Raw genomic sequence first — 16,819 nt, forward strand, 5'->3', positions numbered from 1 at the left:
GACACAGTTGGTCTGGCTTCTCAGCTGAAACATATCTAGCTAGGGAGACCCTACAGCATAGCTCTCAACCTCAGTGAAGCACACAAGCCCCTCTGCCTCAATAAGGCCTGTGTCAAATGGAGAGGATGATGATGATGATAAACATATAAACAACACAAACAGAAATATGAGGTTAGTATGAACAACCAAGTTCAACGCTCTGAAAGTACTAGGTACTATAGAATAAGACTGACTTGATTATCAACTTAATGAAGAGTATACAGGAAATTTTTAGTAACAGTATTAGAACAGTTGACTGAAACAACTGACAACTTGAAGGAGCAGTGTACTGTATTTCAATTCATGTTTAAAACAAGTGCATTTTGCTCTGTTACATATTGCTTTGCTGTCTACTCCATAGGTTTGTTATGTTTAGTAGTCCTTTTATCTGCTCTTATACAGCATTAAAGATAAGAGTGGCCAGTCAATTTTTTTTTCTACTTCCCTGGCTTTTCCTGAAGAAACATTGTTGATTTTCCTTACCATGGTTTAAAATAACCCAAATTATAACATTTATAGCTTATATTAGATATAACAAATGGTTTAAAGGTACATTTTGCCAATGTAGGAGTGTAGGACTGTTAACAGAAGAAACTCATGTTTTGAAATTGTACTAAAAATTAGAGAGCATAAAGTGTTTGTTCTTCGAAGTCCAAAAACAGAAAACCCAAATTGCAAGTTTCACTCTACATGGTACAGGAGGGAAAGCATTTGTTCTCTGAAATCCAACAACAAATCCCATCTGCAAACATTTCATTTAAGTCAAGTTTTTTTGTGGTGGCAGAAGGCAAAGTTTCCTTCTCCTCTCTGCCATTCTGTTCCCAAATATAGCTTTCCAGCACATGGAGCTCTGTGTTGTCTATACATTTGGGTGGTGACGCTAGGAAGTTTTAAATTACTTTATACTTTAAACCTTTTATGTAAGCTAACTATAGTGCTGGTAGGAAAGGTCTGTTTCAGTGGATAATTTGCAGGTTACCTGCAAGTGAATAAAAATATTGTGCTGCAGTCCATGAGTGGCCCTAATCAGTGCCATATAGAGTCAGCCAGACTTGGACTGCCATCCTGAAACTATTTCTTTTGATTCCGAATTGCTTCCAATAATCGTGTTTTAACCATTCCTTGTACTCTATTACTGTAAAACCAAACCAGTTGTAACTTATACAGGCTTAGAGCATTGATGCCATAGAGCAAAGAAGTCCATGATGCCTGGGACTTAGAAAGCTTCCATCACCTTAAGGCTAAGACCCACAAAAGGCCTATACGAAACATGCTTAGAGAGGACAAAGAATTAGCTGAAAAGTATTGATTTCTTGAACATATTAGGAAACTAGTTCAATAAATTTTCCCTCTATTGATTATTTTTGCTCTTTCCTGTTAAAATAATAATAACAAAGTGAACATTTGCTCCAATTGAAAAATTACACTGGCATAACTCCATCAGCATCAATTCCAACTATGAACTGCCACACGTTAAGAAGTCAGCTAGTGCTATATAGCATCAAATGCCTACCCTGTCTTTCTTTAACATGCAAAAATTCACAGAGGAAATTTATACCAATAGAGTTACGCTTGCAGGTGTATTTACTAGGATTCTGGCCAACGTTTCTAAATTCCTATTTTACCAAATACAGTGGTGCCTCGTATAGCGACGATAATCGGTGCAGCAAAAATCGCTGCAAAGTGATTTCGTCGCTATGCAATTTAAAAAAGCCCATAGGAATGCACTGAAACCCCTTCAATGAGTTCCTATGGGCTTCAGATTCACCTTTAAACGAAAATCCTCCATAGGGTGGCCATTTTCGCTGCCCAGTAAGTGAGGAATCCGTCCCAAAAAACAGTGGGCGGCCATTTTTTCCCCGGCAGCCATTTTGGAACCGCTGATCAACTGTTAAAAAATCATCAGCGAAACATGGTACTGATCATCGCAAAGTGATTTTTGCCCATTTAAAATATCGCAATGCGATCGCTTTTGCGATCGCAAAATCTTCATCGCTATGCGATTTCGTCGTTAAATAGGGCGCCCGTTAAGCAAGGCACCACTGTACATACATACCCATAAGGTCCTCCCACACTTGTTCTTTATTGGTTCATATGAACGGCAATGGTTTTTGATTAAATACAATCTAAAGTTACTGCAGTTGAAAGAGATTCAGAGATGTTCCATGATGTAAGTAGGTATAAGTAGGCAATGCCCTGCAGGCTGCTCAAGGGGGAGGGCACAACATGCCTCTTAATGGAATGTCCTCAGTACATTGACTTCAGGGCAGGTATCTTGAGTCGTTAATAATCAGGATGAGAAACTATCCTCCTCCATGTTCAGTTTTATTTTTACTAGCTGGCACAGGCCTACCAAATTTGTCCAAAGGACTATGGAACAGCAGAAATCATTCTTTGTTACCTTTTTTCCTATGATGATTTTAATATTTGGTCTCAGGGAGGGAATGCACATCTTGTTTTGTTGATCATTTATATTTAGATGTTAGATGTCAAGAGTTATTTCTAAAAGTTGTTTTAATCTTTGTTTATGCTTAAGGCCTGGTTGGCTACTGAGCAATAAGGAAATGAATCAATTCATAGATAAATATTAATATTTAAAAATAGTTTTCCTTTTATTAACAATAGTTCCACATAGAAGGTCTAATATCTTTAGGAGATCTCCACTGAGTTAAGTGTCAATTTATTCTCACTCTCTGCTTTCTCTTCTGTAACTAGTTATCAACCCACATGAAGATGTCTCCTTATATCCTATGGTAGTGTCGTTTGTTCAGGATACTCCTGTGTGGAACTTTGTCAAAAGACTTTACAAATCCAAATAAACAATATCTGCTATGGACAGGTTCCCTTTTTCATAGAAGATAATGAAACCATATATATTTAAGATTATATGGTATGCTGTTATAACTATAGTGCTGAAGAGAATCAAATTATACATTTGGAACTTCTTTATATAAGGCATTTGGAGCAGCTTTCAAAATTTCCAAAAGTCAGTCAGGTATGCCTTGAGCATTCCAAATACTGAGCACATTAGCTTTCAAACAGCTCCTTTCATTCAATACCATCCAAAGTGCATTTTAAGTAGATTTAAAAACAAACAAACATCCAAGTAACACACACATGCGCACAGTATTATTATTATTACAAACGCACACACATACCAGTTTGTATACTGAAGGTCACTGAAGCTTGACCTAAACACTGAAACTATTTCAAAGGCAGGAAAGACTGCTGCCTTCTCTGTGGTGTCCAATGCCTTTGAAGTATCTAAGGCAGCTGCTCCTGGCAGATAGGAACCTTGTTGTTCTTTCAAAAACATACTTTGCTGTACTTACAGCTGGTAGATTTGAAAGTCCAACTGAACTAACTTAAAAAAAAACCACCTCAACCATTAGAAGTGCCCTTATTGTATACTTCAAAGGAAAGTGAGAAATCATAAATAGATGAATGCAAGAAAGTGAGGAACAGCTGGCATCAAGGCCTTCCCTTTATATTCTATTAACAGAAGTGCATTTTGATAGAGAGGCATATACGATACAACAATTGGCCTCCATCCAGCAACCTTTTTTGTGACCAATTTGCAGCATTTTTAAAATCAAAAGTGGAGGCCATCTGAACGGATCTTGCACCCTATTTGAAAACAGTGGGTCGAGCTGAGCTATCCAGCACAGCGCCTTGTCCGTTGAGAATTACTCAGTGTCAAACTGAGACATGCACAGAGGTGGACAAGGTCCCTGACTGCTGCCGAGCCTCCTCCTCCTCCCTTCACCCTTGTCCAGCCTGACTAATCAAAGCTGCCAGGCCGGTGATAATTGAAGGGGCCACCGAAATAAATAGGTTTCTTCTTGAAGGCAAGGTTCTTCTTGCCCTTAAGGAAACGCTCATTAGACCCATTAAAAAGAAACCGAGCTTGGCAGCGGACAACATTGGCAATTATAGGCCCGTCACCAATGTTTCTTTTCTCAGCAAGATAGTTGAGAGGGTGGTGGCCAACCAGCTTCAGGTTCTCTTGAATGAAACCAATGCCCTGGATCCATTTCAGTTGGGCTTCAGGCCACACCACGGCATGGAAACGGCACTGGTCGCCCTACTGGATGACCTACTTAGGGAGGCCAACGGGGCAAAATGTCCTTGCTCGTCCTCCTTGATATCTCAGCTACCTTTGATACCGTCAACCATGGTATCCTTCTGGGAAGGCTCTCCGAGTTGGGGATTGGTGGCCTTGCTCTCACTTGGCTCCAGTCCTTCTTGGAGGGCTGTCCTCAGAGACTGCAGCTTGGGGAGAATGTATCGGCCCCGTGGTGCCTCAGTTGTGGGGTTCTGCAGGGTTCAATCATCTCCCCAATGCTGTTTAACATCTATATGAGGCCGTGGGGGGGTCATTTGGGGATGCGGAACTTCGTGTCACCAATACGCTGATGACACCCAGCTCTACACCTACTTTTTTCCATCTGCAGTGGATGCCGTTCCGTTCCTTGGGTGCTGCCTGGAGACCGTTCTGCAATGGATGCAGTTGAATGGACTAAGGTTGAACCTGGACAAGACAGACATCCTGCCCCCGATTGTCAGTGGTTTGAGGAACTCCATCTCTCTTTTTTGGGTGGGTGGCCCTCACCACAAAGAATTTGGCTCACAGTCTGGGGTTCCATCCTGATCCAGTGCTAACCATGTAGACCCAGGTAGCGTCTGTGGTTCGGTATGACCACTTACATCTTCAGTGGATCACCCACCTGTGTCCCTATCTAGACACGAGGGCACTCACCACGCTGTTCCATGTGCTCATAGTCTCAACAACAGACTACTGTAACACTCTCTACATCAGGCTTCCTTTGAGACTGATGCAGAAGCTTCAGATGGTCCAGAACATGGCGGCCATGCTATTAAGAGGGGTGAAAAGATTTCACCATATTTCCCCCACTCTGGCCGCCTTACACTGGCTACCTATTCGCTTCCACATTGATTTCAAAGTGTTAACCATTACATATGAAGCCCTTAACGGTTTAGGACCTTGATACCTGGGGCAGAGCGCATTCTTCTGCCCAATTCTACCCATATCACCCACCAGTCACGTTGGGCAGCTGAGGAGACTAACGCCAAGAGGGGCCTGATGGTGGGGAAAAACCAGAAATCGGGCCTTCTCAGGAGTGGCCCCTCGGCTTTGGAACAGCTTACCTGCTGAGATCAGCCTGGCTCCCTCACTGAGGGCGTTCAAGACTAACTTGAAGACATGGCTATACAGGCAGGCCTTCCCTACAACCATTATCTATCTTATCTCCCCTCTTCTTTTTTTCTTTTCTGTCCTTCTTCCTCTTCTTCTTTTCCCTCTTTCTTTTTTCCTTTCCCATGTTGGATTAATCTGGATTTTATCTTAGTTTATATTTTATATTATATGTAAATTGCCCAGCGTAGACCCGTTCTAGATGGGCGGTATATAATTAAAATAAAATAAAATAAAATAAAATAAAATAAAATAAAATAAAATAAAATAAATAAATAACTCTTTTAAATTAATGCACATAAACCAACAAATCGAGTAACTTTATGAAAATGTGAGCAGTTCTGACTACTACTGATTAATACAGCCCTCCCCAAACCAGTCCCCTCAAAATGTCTTGGATAGTAATACCCAGTGTTTCTAGCCAGCACAGCCACCAAGATCCATCTGGAGAAGGTTGGATTAATGCATCCAGGGGCAGCTTGTCCAATGTATCCTCTGTCTTACTATACCTTCCCTCATTCTCACCACTGGCCTTAACCACAGTGAGGTTTTATGTGGGCAGTATCACTAACAATGTTCAAACTAACCAAAATTTCCACTCCATCAGAATTCCCTATTACAATATAGTAGTGCCTAAATAACTTACATGATTTTTATTCTTCTGTTCATTTGTCATGATCAAACATAATACTCCCAATATAAGTCATGGACAAGATCAAAGGTGGGAAGGAAACAGGTTACACTTGAGAAAGGAATAGAAGCCACAGGTTGCTTACAGATTATCAGTGAGACATATATTTCACAGAAGTCTTGTGAAGGATTCCAAACAGACACACAATACTGAGAAAACATGGAGTTTTGAATGTACATAAATACTTCCGATGGAGTTTTACAGCAAATACATTTTATCTATACCTACTATACCTTTCAATAACAGACTCTATTAAGGGAAAAAAGTTTGGCATATGATATTAGCTGCTAGAATTAATCAGTAGCATTGACTGAAGCCAGTTGCAGCCAAAGTGGATTCTGCTGAAGAAAGGACAGTAAGCATTATCCTCATAATAACTTTCTTTAAAACAACTGCTCAAAGAACTGCTGGATAATTCAATGGTTTAGGCCACTGGTTCTTAACCTTGGGTTACTCAGGAGTTTTGGACTGCAGCTCCCAGAAGCCTTCACCATCAGCTGTGCTGACTGAGGTTTCTGGGAGTTGCAGTTCAAAAGCATCTGAGTAACAAAGGTTAAGAACCACTGGTTTAGGCATTTGGCTACAAAGCCAGAAGTTGGGACTTCAATTCTCCACTGTGCCTCCTTGACAGGGGCTGGACTTGATGTTCCTAAAGGTCTCTAAGATTCTTATTCTTATTTTTTCTGCAGGATATTATGAAACATTTAGACTTCTGGGGAAAACAATCCCTGTAACTGTATCATATACACACCTCTATTTATCTTATATTTTCTATATAAATAATTCTATTCCATAACCGCAGGAAAAAATACAGTCTGCAAACATGTCAAACCATAGGCTTTGGAATGATAACCATGCTGCATAACGCAAGGCACAGTACGTATAAAACACACTACCCGTTCAGTTAAAATATCCTACTCTAACCAAAATTTTGTAATGAACACAATACCAGAGACAGCAGAACAATCTTCAAAATTCAGAAACTGTACGAACCTGACCCTAACTTAACATAGTCAGCATTAATAAAATGCATATAAAGAACTCAATGCAGGACTGAAAGGGGAAAACATATATTCAGAAATCACTTGTACTGAAGTCTTGTAAGTTGCTGACGGAAAAGACAGCATAAATAGAGGAAGAGAACTGAACTATTCATGCCAAGTTTTGAGAACATGAAACCTGAGCAAAAATTGGGGTTTGGGAAGGTACTTGCAGAAGACTTTTAGAAAGAAATACTGTACGTTTGACATTTCAATAAACAAGCTGATGCTTGGATACTTTGTCAAAAGGTCCATGTGAGATGTTTGGCGGCTGACTAACATACGGAGGAAATGGAGTCTCTTGAGCTTGATTCAAAAACACAGATTTATTAACATTTAACAACGGGGTGTCAACCACAACTTCGGTGGGCATCAACATATCCCACTCAGGAAACTTCTTTTCTATAAGTCCATCAGGATTAACGTGGTAACTCTGCTTCAGAATGGGGGAGCCGGTCCAAACCGCTCCCTGTCGGTGGGCTTCACAATGGGGCGCTCCTTACCGCACAGATTGTCCTGCAACAGGGATGGCGTGCCGAATCCCCCTTGGGTGGTGGTTTGTTGAAGGTCTGGTCTGGGCAAACCACCTTCCTCCAGCGACCACATCCTCTTGGGAAGACCACCACCGTCCATTCCAATGTCTCTTGGATCACCACACCTTCAGGACTAGGCGTGGGATCAGGCAGCAGTCCTCCCACTCTCAGGTTTGGGAAGTCATCAGTAAGACTTTTCACTCTGCGCGCCTTTACTTCATCCTCTTCTTTCTCTCTCTTGCCCGTTGCTGCTTGAAACTCCCGCGCACATTCACCCTCCTTTATATTCTCCTCCCAAACATCCACCCATTGCTCCTCCCCTTTCTTTCCTCCCTTTCCAGACAGGCGCACTTCGGTTTTAACCCCTTCTAGCCCTTCTTCCTTCTTAGACTCTCTCTCCTTTCTTTCAGCCTCTTTGATGTCTATGTCTGCAGGAGGAGACAGCACACTAGCTACCAGACTTTCACACATACATCCTTAGATCTCAGAGATGTGAAAACAAAACTTGCTGAGGCCACTCTTACTGAAAATGAAAAACTTTACACATTCACACATTTATCACAGATATTAACAAGAGGGCATTTGAAGATGCCTTCTGCAATAATTTCATGGGAGGGTCCCCAGAATACACTGGAAGGGCATCACTAATAACAATGAGAAACATTATGAGTAGTGGCACGCATTTAAATTAAAATTGTACCTCAGAGATAATTGAAACTGACACAAAAAGTAGTAATTGCCAATTTACTGTCAGTTAGTCCATCCCTGGGCACTAGACTGAGAAAGCAGTTTCTTACAGAGTAACTGAGCAAAATGCTGCCAGCATATTTTCTTACATTTGTTTGTGAATGGCTAGAAGACTTTCAAATAAATGATGCAGAGCCAGGGAAGGGAACTGGAAAGACTTAAAATACCCTGAGAAAGCCAGGCCACAAACATCTCATACATATGACTCTGATCTTGGCATTATAAATGACTGAAAAAAAGAGGCTTACCTTACTTTCAAGACTATTTATCAGTATTACTGATATAGAGAGATCAAGTGCGGAATAAGATGGACTAATTCCCAATGCTAGCACATTCTAGTAATCATGAACAAGGGAAACTTAATGAATGTAGACAAACATAGAACCAAATATATCTATACTGTACAAAATTACACTTTGCTTCTATTTTAGAATTGCCATTTTAGATCTGCATGGGCCTACTTCAGAAGTGTCAGAAGCATTAATTTACTGGACTGCATTTTTATTGAATCTCATCTAAAAAACAGTGTTCAAGGTCGTCAACAAACATGACTAAAAATAAGTTAAATAATAGAACCATTAAAATCATCACAATAATCCATAAACATCCATTTAAAAGGCCAGATTGATGAAATGAACCTTTAAACCTTTCCTAATAGCAGCAAGAGTCAGAAATGACAGCAGTTCTGAGAGGAGCGCTTTCCACAATCTGACAACAACACAGGAGAGAAGCATCTCCTCTGTACCTACCAAGTGGGAGTTGATAGATATTTTATAGTATTGTATGATATAACTGGATATTTTGACATGAGATTTTAACATTCTTCCGGGTATGGGATAGAGCAGAAAAAAATTATTTCTAGGCAACAGGACTACCAGTGAAATTTATCATAAGAACATGTGTCTCTTTCCACTCCAAGATCTATATTGGCCAGTCTGATGAAGAGTCTTAAAGGAAGATGAAAGGTAAGGAGATGACAGCATAAAAGAAGTAAAACAGGAAAGCAAAAGAAGTTTTAGGATGGGTGGGATTGTCCAAAATTCTTATAGCTATTTCCTTTTCTCCAAAGCTTAAAGCAAGGGCAAAAGGTGAAGGAAGGAGTAAGGATGATTTTTTCACCTTTTTGTTAGGTCTTCAGTGCAGTAACGTAATGTACATTTATACCAATTTAAACACCCTCTCTTAATTAACTTTTTAAATTAAAAGCTAATTTAACTTGTTTTTTGAACTTATTAATTATTAATTAAATTAAATTAAATTAATTTTGTCATTCTGAAATTCTGTTCAAGAGGGTATACAGTGTGCTGGGATTTACACCCAGGCAGCTAGCATCTCACAATCATAGAATTATAGAATAATGAAGTTGGAAGGGGCCTATAAAGCCATGGAGTCCAATACTGTGCTAAATGCAGGAATCCAAATCAAAGAAGATCTGACAGATGGTTGTCCAATTTTCCCTTGAATGCCTCCAGTGTTCGAGGGCTCACCATCTCCCAAGGTAATAGGTTCCATTGTCACACTGCTCTGACAGTCAGGATTTTTTTTTTCTGATATTCAGCTGAAATCTGGCTTCCTATAGCTTGAAGTTATTATTTCATGTCCTGCATTCTGGGATGATCAAGAACAAATCCTGTGGTTCCTGTCATGGCTGTACAGGTGACTGCACAATTCATGTTGAGACTTTTCTGCTATGATGTCTTATATCACCTTTGCAGGTTTGTGTTATGAACATGTAGCTGCAGAACAGGACTACTATTCAGGATACGGGCACAGCACCACACAAATTACATTCACATGGCTAGAAGACTTTTCTTCGACAGCTCACTCCCAATCCCATTAATGAAATAATGTAGTAAGATTGTAGGCTTGGAAAAAGAAGAGGGCCTTTGGTTTATCAGGCCAAGGTTCAAAACTGAGAAACAGCAACATGTATCCACCTTGATTTAACATAGGATACTGCTTACATTTCCATTTACTGTACAGAAAAATCCAAAAACATGCACAAACCACAGAGCTACAGAACTTTTGGAAATAAATAGGAAATTCCTGTGAAGAGGACAACGTATGAGAAGAATATATTAGAACAAAATGCAATTTATTAAACCAAAGAACTTTTTGAAAAAAAAGTCAACAAGTTCCAGTTGCATAAATAAAAAGGGAAATATTAGGACAAAAAAACAGAAGGTGCTTGCTGTGCCAGAAGTTAAGTATGTTTGGTTAAAATGTTAGCCTACCTGTTGTTCATATCTTTTTTTAAGTTCTTCTAATTGTCGGGAGGATTCCTTTGACTGCTTTTCACGGAGTGATTTTGATCTGCTTAGATCTGCTTCCACTCTTTCCATCTACAATGTAAGAAAAAATATTTAACATATTAATTCAAAGGGATCATCAAGACTATCTAGCTGACAGTGAACACTTAAAATGCTAACACAAACACTATTTATTTGTTTCTTTAAATTTGCATACAATTATTAGTGTCATAGCACTACTCTGGACGGTTTACAATAGAATAAACAATCAAAATGGAATAATATAATAAAAGGAATCTAACATTAATCATATAAAACAGAAGGCACCAGAGCAACAGTGAAACTAAACATAAAATAAAGAATAAAATAAACAACTGGACAAAGATGTGCTAAGGTTGGAGTGGAAAGCCTCCCTGAAGAGCCACGCCTTCTATTGCTTCTTGAATGTCAACAGGGAGGGGGCCAGGTGAAGCTCCTCCAGGAGCTGATTCCATAGAGATGGAGCCACCACAAAGAAGGCCCTACCCCCTATAGAAGATTTATGAACCTCCCTCAAAGTGGCTAGCCAGAGGAGCCTCACCTGAGATGATCTGGTGGGTTCAGCAGTTAACATTGGAAAGAGATGCGCCGATAAGTAATGTGGGCCCAAAAGGTGGAGAGCTTTATATGTGAGAGTCAAAACAACCACCACCACCACCACATCATCATCATCATCATCATCCATCAAATCAATTATGATACAACAACCTTTTTCAGGGTTTTCCAGGTAGAGAATACTGAGAAATGATTTCCCATTCCGTCTTCTGGGGCTGCCCTAGGGACTCCGCTTGCAGGAGGCACAGTGGGGAATCAAACTCTACATCTCTGGCTCAATAGACAGATACCTAAGCTACTGAGCTATAGGAGACTTAAATTGGTGTTAAAAGCTCGTTGCTTTTGTACTTGATGTTCAATTTGCATCTGGTTTTGCAGCTGGTCATCTCATTCACTAAGTCAAAAAAAATCTATATATATATTAGCATTTCTCCCAGTACAGCAGACATTCATTTTTTAATATTAGGCTGAGACAACATGATGCTCTCAGTCTATATGCAATACAACAGCAACAGCCATGAACCGCTAACTCACAATGTAAGTAACCCAAATATTAAATTTATCAATTGAATTTAATCCCATGATACATATCATAACATGGTGAGGAGATTTTACTTTGTCAGAGAAGCCAAGAGCAACGCCATGAGGAAGCTAGATTCCACTACAAGTTTGAAATTCTAGAAGGATCACCCAATGCAAATGGTCAACATTGAGATCCTAGACTAAGATGCATCCACCCCAGTCAGGAATAACTTTAGCAACAGCAAAAGATACAGCATAGGACCCATGGTAATGGGAGGTGGGGGTGGCAAAATAGTGGACAGCAGCAGTAGTTGAAGATGTCATTGAAGGAGGATCTTTTACAGACAACAGTAGTGATGCTCAAACCAAATTTAGTTAATCATGTATAGCAGAAGGCAAAGGTAAACTTGAAAACACTATGATGAAACAATCCAAAACGAAACAAGAGATAGTGCTAGAAGATGAGACTCCCAGATTGGAGGGCATTGAATTAGCTATCAGCAAAGAGCAAAGGACTAGTACAAATACTTCTGTTTTTAATGGCACAACTATATTAAACTTGAAAGGACATCTAGTGGCCAACATGCACAGAAGTGAAAAGCAAGCCCAATGCTACATAACACAGTATGAAAGAAGTATGAAAAAGGTAAACTAGAATGGACCAAAAAGAAATGAAGCATTTAAACACTCAAGTAATTGGTGTGAGTGAACTGAAATTGGACATTTTCAGTGTGACAACTACAAAGTCTTTTACTCTGGAAATGACAAAATCAAAAGAAACAGAGGGACTGTAATACTGAGGCAAAATGTAGCAGAGGCAGTTAGAGGTTATAATACAAGGTGTGACCGTATATTATCAATCAGACTGTTTGAAAAACCTATCAACACAACCACGATTCAAGTCTATGCGTCAAATACAGATACTGAAGAAGATGAAATTGAAAGCTTTTACACAAACATCCAGGAAGAAGCTGATCAGATACCAAAAGAAAACACAATGAAAATAATAGGTGACTAGAATGCAAAAGTAGGAAACAAAGCAGAACCAAATGTTGTTAGGAGAACCCAGTCAAGAGATTTTTAAAAAGCAGGAGAATGACTTATAGAATTCTGTGAAGCCAACAACCTACTTATTGCAAATACATTCTTCAAGCCACGAAAAAGGACTGTATGCATATATATCACCAAATGGTCAATGCAAAATTGGAAATAGCTCTATCCTCTCTGGCAAAACAATATCAGGAGGATTGTGACCATGAATGGTTAACATCAAAAAATTAGAACTAAGATGAAAAAGAACACCTAAAGAATCACAATGCCAAAATAGAATTTAAATTGCATTTCTGATTAATTTAAAGTCTATATAAAGAATAGAATTGCATTAATACACAATTGACCATGAACCAGAAGAACTGTGGATTGAAACCATAGATACTACTAGGAAACAATATAAAACTGTTCTTCTAGGGTTTTTTTAAAAGAAAAGCCTAGATGGATTATCAAAGAAAAATTAAAAAATTTTAAACAAGAAACAAAAGTTGAAAGTGGTCAGAATCCAGAATGCAACTTTTTAAGAGACAAAGAGAACTATTACAATGGCCAGTGCAAAGAAACGGAAGGGAATAGCAAATGAGAAAAAGCAAAAGCAAAGCAAAAAGCAAACTGTGCTTCTTATATACTGCCCCATAGTGCTGAAAGCACTCGGGGGGGGGGGGTTGTTGTTTACAAGTTAATTATGTAGGCTACACATTGCCGCCCCACCCCACCCCCGTGAACCAGGTACTTATTTCACCAACCTCAGAAGGACGGAAGGATGAGTGAACCTTGAGCCACCTACCTGGAATTGAACCTGGGTCATGAGCAGAGTTTTGGCTGTAGTACAGCAGTTTAACCACTGCATCATGAGGCTCAAGATACTGTTTTTCTTCCAGAAGATCCAAGAAATCAAACAGAAAATTAAACCAAGATTAGGAATGCTAAAAGACAAAAAGGGGAACGTACCTTCTGATGAAAGTTTTAAAAAGGGAAGGTGAAAAGAATACACTGAAAAACTATCCAGAAGAAATAAAAGGGTAACAGATTCCTTGGAGGAGGAATGTTATGATGAAGAACCTACAACATTAAAAAGCAAAGTGGAAAAACTGCTCTCAAAGCACTTAGAAGAAATAAATCACCAGGGACAGACAGATTACCAATAGAACAATGCCAGGCTGCAGAGGCAGAATCTGTCAACATCCTAAAATGAGTATGCCAGCAATACAGAAAAAACAACAATGGCTCAGAGACTGAAAACTTTCACTATACATTCCAATCCCCAAGAAAGGAAATGCCAAAGAGTACAGTAAATATAGGCCCCTGTATATTGAATATGAACTGCTGGATGGCCCAGTGGTTTAGGCATCTGGCTGTGGAGACAAAGGTTGGGGGGGTTCAATTCCCTACTGCGCCTCCTTGACAGGGGCTCTTGAACAAACTTCAACAAAGGCGAAAGGAAGGAAGGAAGGAAGGAAGGAAGGAAAGAAAAGAAAAAAAAAGAAATGAAAAGAAAAGAAACAGAACAGAACAGAACAGAACAGAACAGAAAAGTCATCTTATGGTAAGGGCTTTGCTTTAATCTCTGTGTACAACTTTTTTTTCTTAAACACTGGTGTAGCCTACAATGGTGGGAGGATGGCTATTACAGTGGACCCTCTACTTACGGAATTAATCCGTATTGGAACAGTGGCTGCAGGTCGAAAAGTCTGTAAGTCGATTCTCCATTGACCTACAATGCATTGAAAACCGATTAATCGGTAACCAGCCATTTTTGTTCCGTTTTTGTTCCATTTTAGTTTTTTTCTGGTCTGTAGGTCGATTCTCCGGCTGCAAGTCGAACCTAAATTTTGCAGCCAGAGAAGTCTGTAACTTGAAAAGTCTGTAAGTTGAGCTGTCTGTAAGTCGAGGGTCCACTGTATCATACTGATTAAAACTGCAGAAATTCTCAAAACACAAGAATATTCTTTCCCTTAGTGACTGGCTATCTAAGAGGAGTATTAAAATCAGAATGATTAGTATTTTATTGTTTTTAATGTTTGATAATTGCAGTCATCATCATCATTTTTCATTATTCTGGCAGAGAAAACCATTGAATGAGACAAGGGAATATGGTGTTGGTTTTGCAGTCAGAAATACTCTTCTGAGCTCCACTGTTCCACCTACTGCGGGGAGTGAAAGAATCCTGTCTCTGCAGCTCCACTCATCAGCAGAACCATTCACCCTCATTAGTGCATATGCATCAACACTGTCGTTCAATTGGTCCACAAATGCTACTGCCATTTAATGCCACATTGTTGTGAGAATGACTGACGGTCAGATTCCAAAAGACCTCCTGTATGAAGAATTAGTGCAGGGAAATCGCCCCAGAGGGAGACCACACCTGCGATACAAGGATATCTGCAAGCAGGATTTGAATGGACCTCAATAAATGGGAAGTATTGACATCTGAGCGTTCAGCCTGGAGGCAGGCAGTGTATCATGGCCTCTCCCATTTTGAAGAGACCCTTGTCCAGTAGGCCTTGTCAAAGAGGCAGCCCCAAAACCAGCAAAATCAGGGAGCTGGACAGGGGACAGATTGTATTTGTATTCAGTGTGGATGGAATTGTCACTCTTGAATTCGCCTTCTCAGCCACACAAGACACTGTTCCAAGTCCTCTATTCAGAGCACGTTACCATAGTCTCTCGAGACTGAAGGATGCCTAATCTGAATCTGAGAAAGAGAGGGTAAAAATACTTTAAATAAATAATATAAAAAATGCCAGATAATTGCTGTCAGAATTGGAACCAGTGGTGGCAATCCAGCAGCATGTTTTTAACTATTAAAAGTTCCCAAAGGCTTCCTCATGTTTAAAGGGAGCTTTAGGAAGTTTCAGAACCTGAAAAGGGAGCAGGGAAAGAGGAAAGTCTGCATGAGTTTAAATTAAATGCTTCCAGACCAATCCAGATTACAATAATGCAAAGTTACAAAAACAATATGTTGCTCACTGTGTCATTATGACATGTGGATATCATGTTTGAAATGTACTGCAGATATTGAAATGATTCTTAATTATTTGTGTGCACTGCTTCCACTGTTTGTTCACCATGGATACTGTGAACACCTAGAAAATAATTACTTTTTTGAGAGGAGGCATATAAACAAGCGTGCAGGGTCATCTAGTTGAGAACTTTGCACAGAAGGGTTTCTCTGGAGACCCTCAAATTCATGTATGAGATTATTATAATCCCACCAAACACAGACATAAATTAGTTGCTTTGTCTCAAATGTCTTAGCTCTTCTAGCCTAGAAAATATCATGTTGGAAAATAATTGCTATAGTGTATATTGAGGTACAGAATCAGAAGATTGGAGGGGCTGGTCAGAGGCTGGGAAAGAACTCCCCTGCCTCAATTTTTTGCACTATGGTGAGAACCAGTCCCTGCTCCTTAAGGGGTTGTGGGAGGGGAGCATCTATCTTTCCCCTATCTAGACCCTTGCAGTATTAGCCACACCAATCAGCTGAGCCACATGCAGGAGGGCCCACACCAACCCAGAAAAGGTGCCTAAGGTAGAAGCAGAAGCAGCTACTTGCACTTGTCTGGAAGTGAGATGAGCAGTTCCAGCAGGAGGACCTGACAATGTTAGCCCTCATCAAGGGTACTTTAAATGTGATCCAAGCTCTCGTCTTTGAACAATAGAGGGCTGGTGGCTACAGCTCAGCCCAAGGCACAGACACTGAGGGCCTAGGGAGAGAAACTAAGCCCCTCTGTCAACTTCAGGGATAAAGGCAAAGATGCTTGATCTGACAGTGTAGCCCTGCCATAATAAAGACAAGTGACTTATCTGAGTGTCCAGAGCATATGGTCAGAAAAACCCACCTAGCCACCCTTGGCAGTGGCGGTGATGATCACACTCCACATGATTCAATTAAATGCAAGTGGCTTCACTAATGAAATGAAAGGTATGCTATTTTCACAGTTTTCAGAGAGGTAGCTGTGACAAACCCAGACCTACTGGGATCTGCCACACTTTACTTAAGCTGCCACCAACCATTCCCTATAAGAAGTCACACAGACCAGGGATGGATTTTTAAACAATAAAAAGAATAAGGTTTATTTTAAATACACACAGGGAAAAATAAACAATCAGGTGAATAGGATAAAGTAACGTGGCTT

At 39.9% G+C, this 16,819-nt stretch overlaps 1 protein-coding gene across 8 annotated transcripts in view; it reads right to left on the reverse strand.

Moving 5' to 3' along the window:
• CEP112 (centrosomal protein 112) overlaps positions 1–16,819 on the reverse strand; it is a 455,788-nt gene that overhangs the window by 277,133 nt on the left and 161,836 nt on the right. For all 8 annotated transcript variants that reach the window (XR_013541089.1, XR_013541088.1, XM_072990811.2 and 5 more), the window contains one exon: positions 10,500–10,607. Coding sequence is in view for 6 of the 8 variants with exons in the window: in XM_072990811.2 (XP_072846912.2) it covers positions 10,500–10,607 (108 nt within the window). In the remaining 2 variants the exon portion in view is untranslated. The remainder of the gene's footprint in view (positions 1–10,499; positions 10,608–16,819) is intronic.

The sequence above is a fragment of the Pogona vitticeps genome, chromosome 2, assembly GCF_051106095.1.
Source record: "Pogona vitticeps strain Pit_001003342236 chromosome 2, PviZW2.1, whole genome shotgun sequence".
Lineage (NCBI taxonomy): Eukaryota > Metazoa > Chordata > Lepidosauria > Squamata > Agamidae > Pogona > Pogona vitticeps.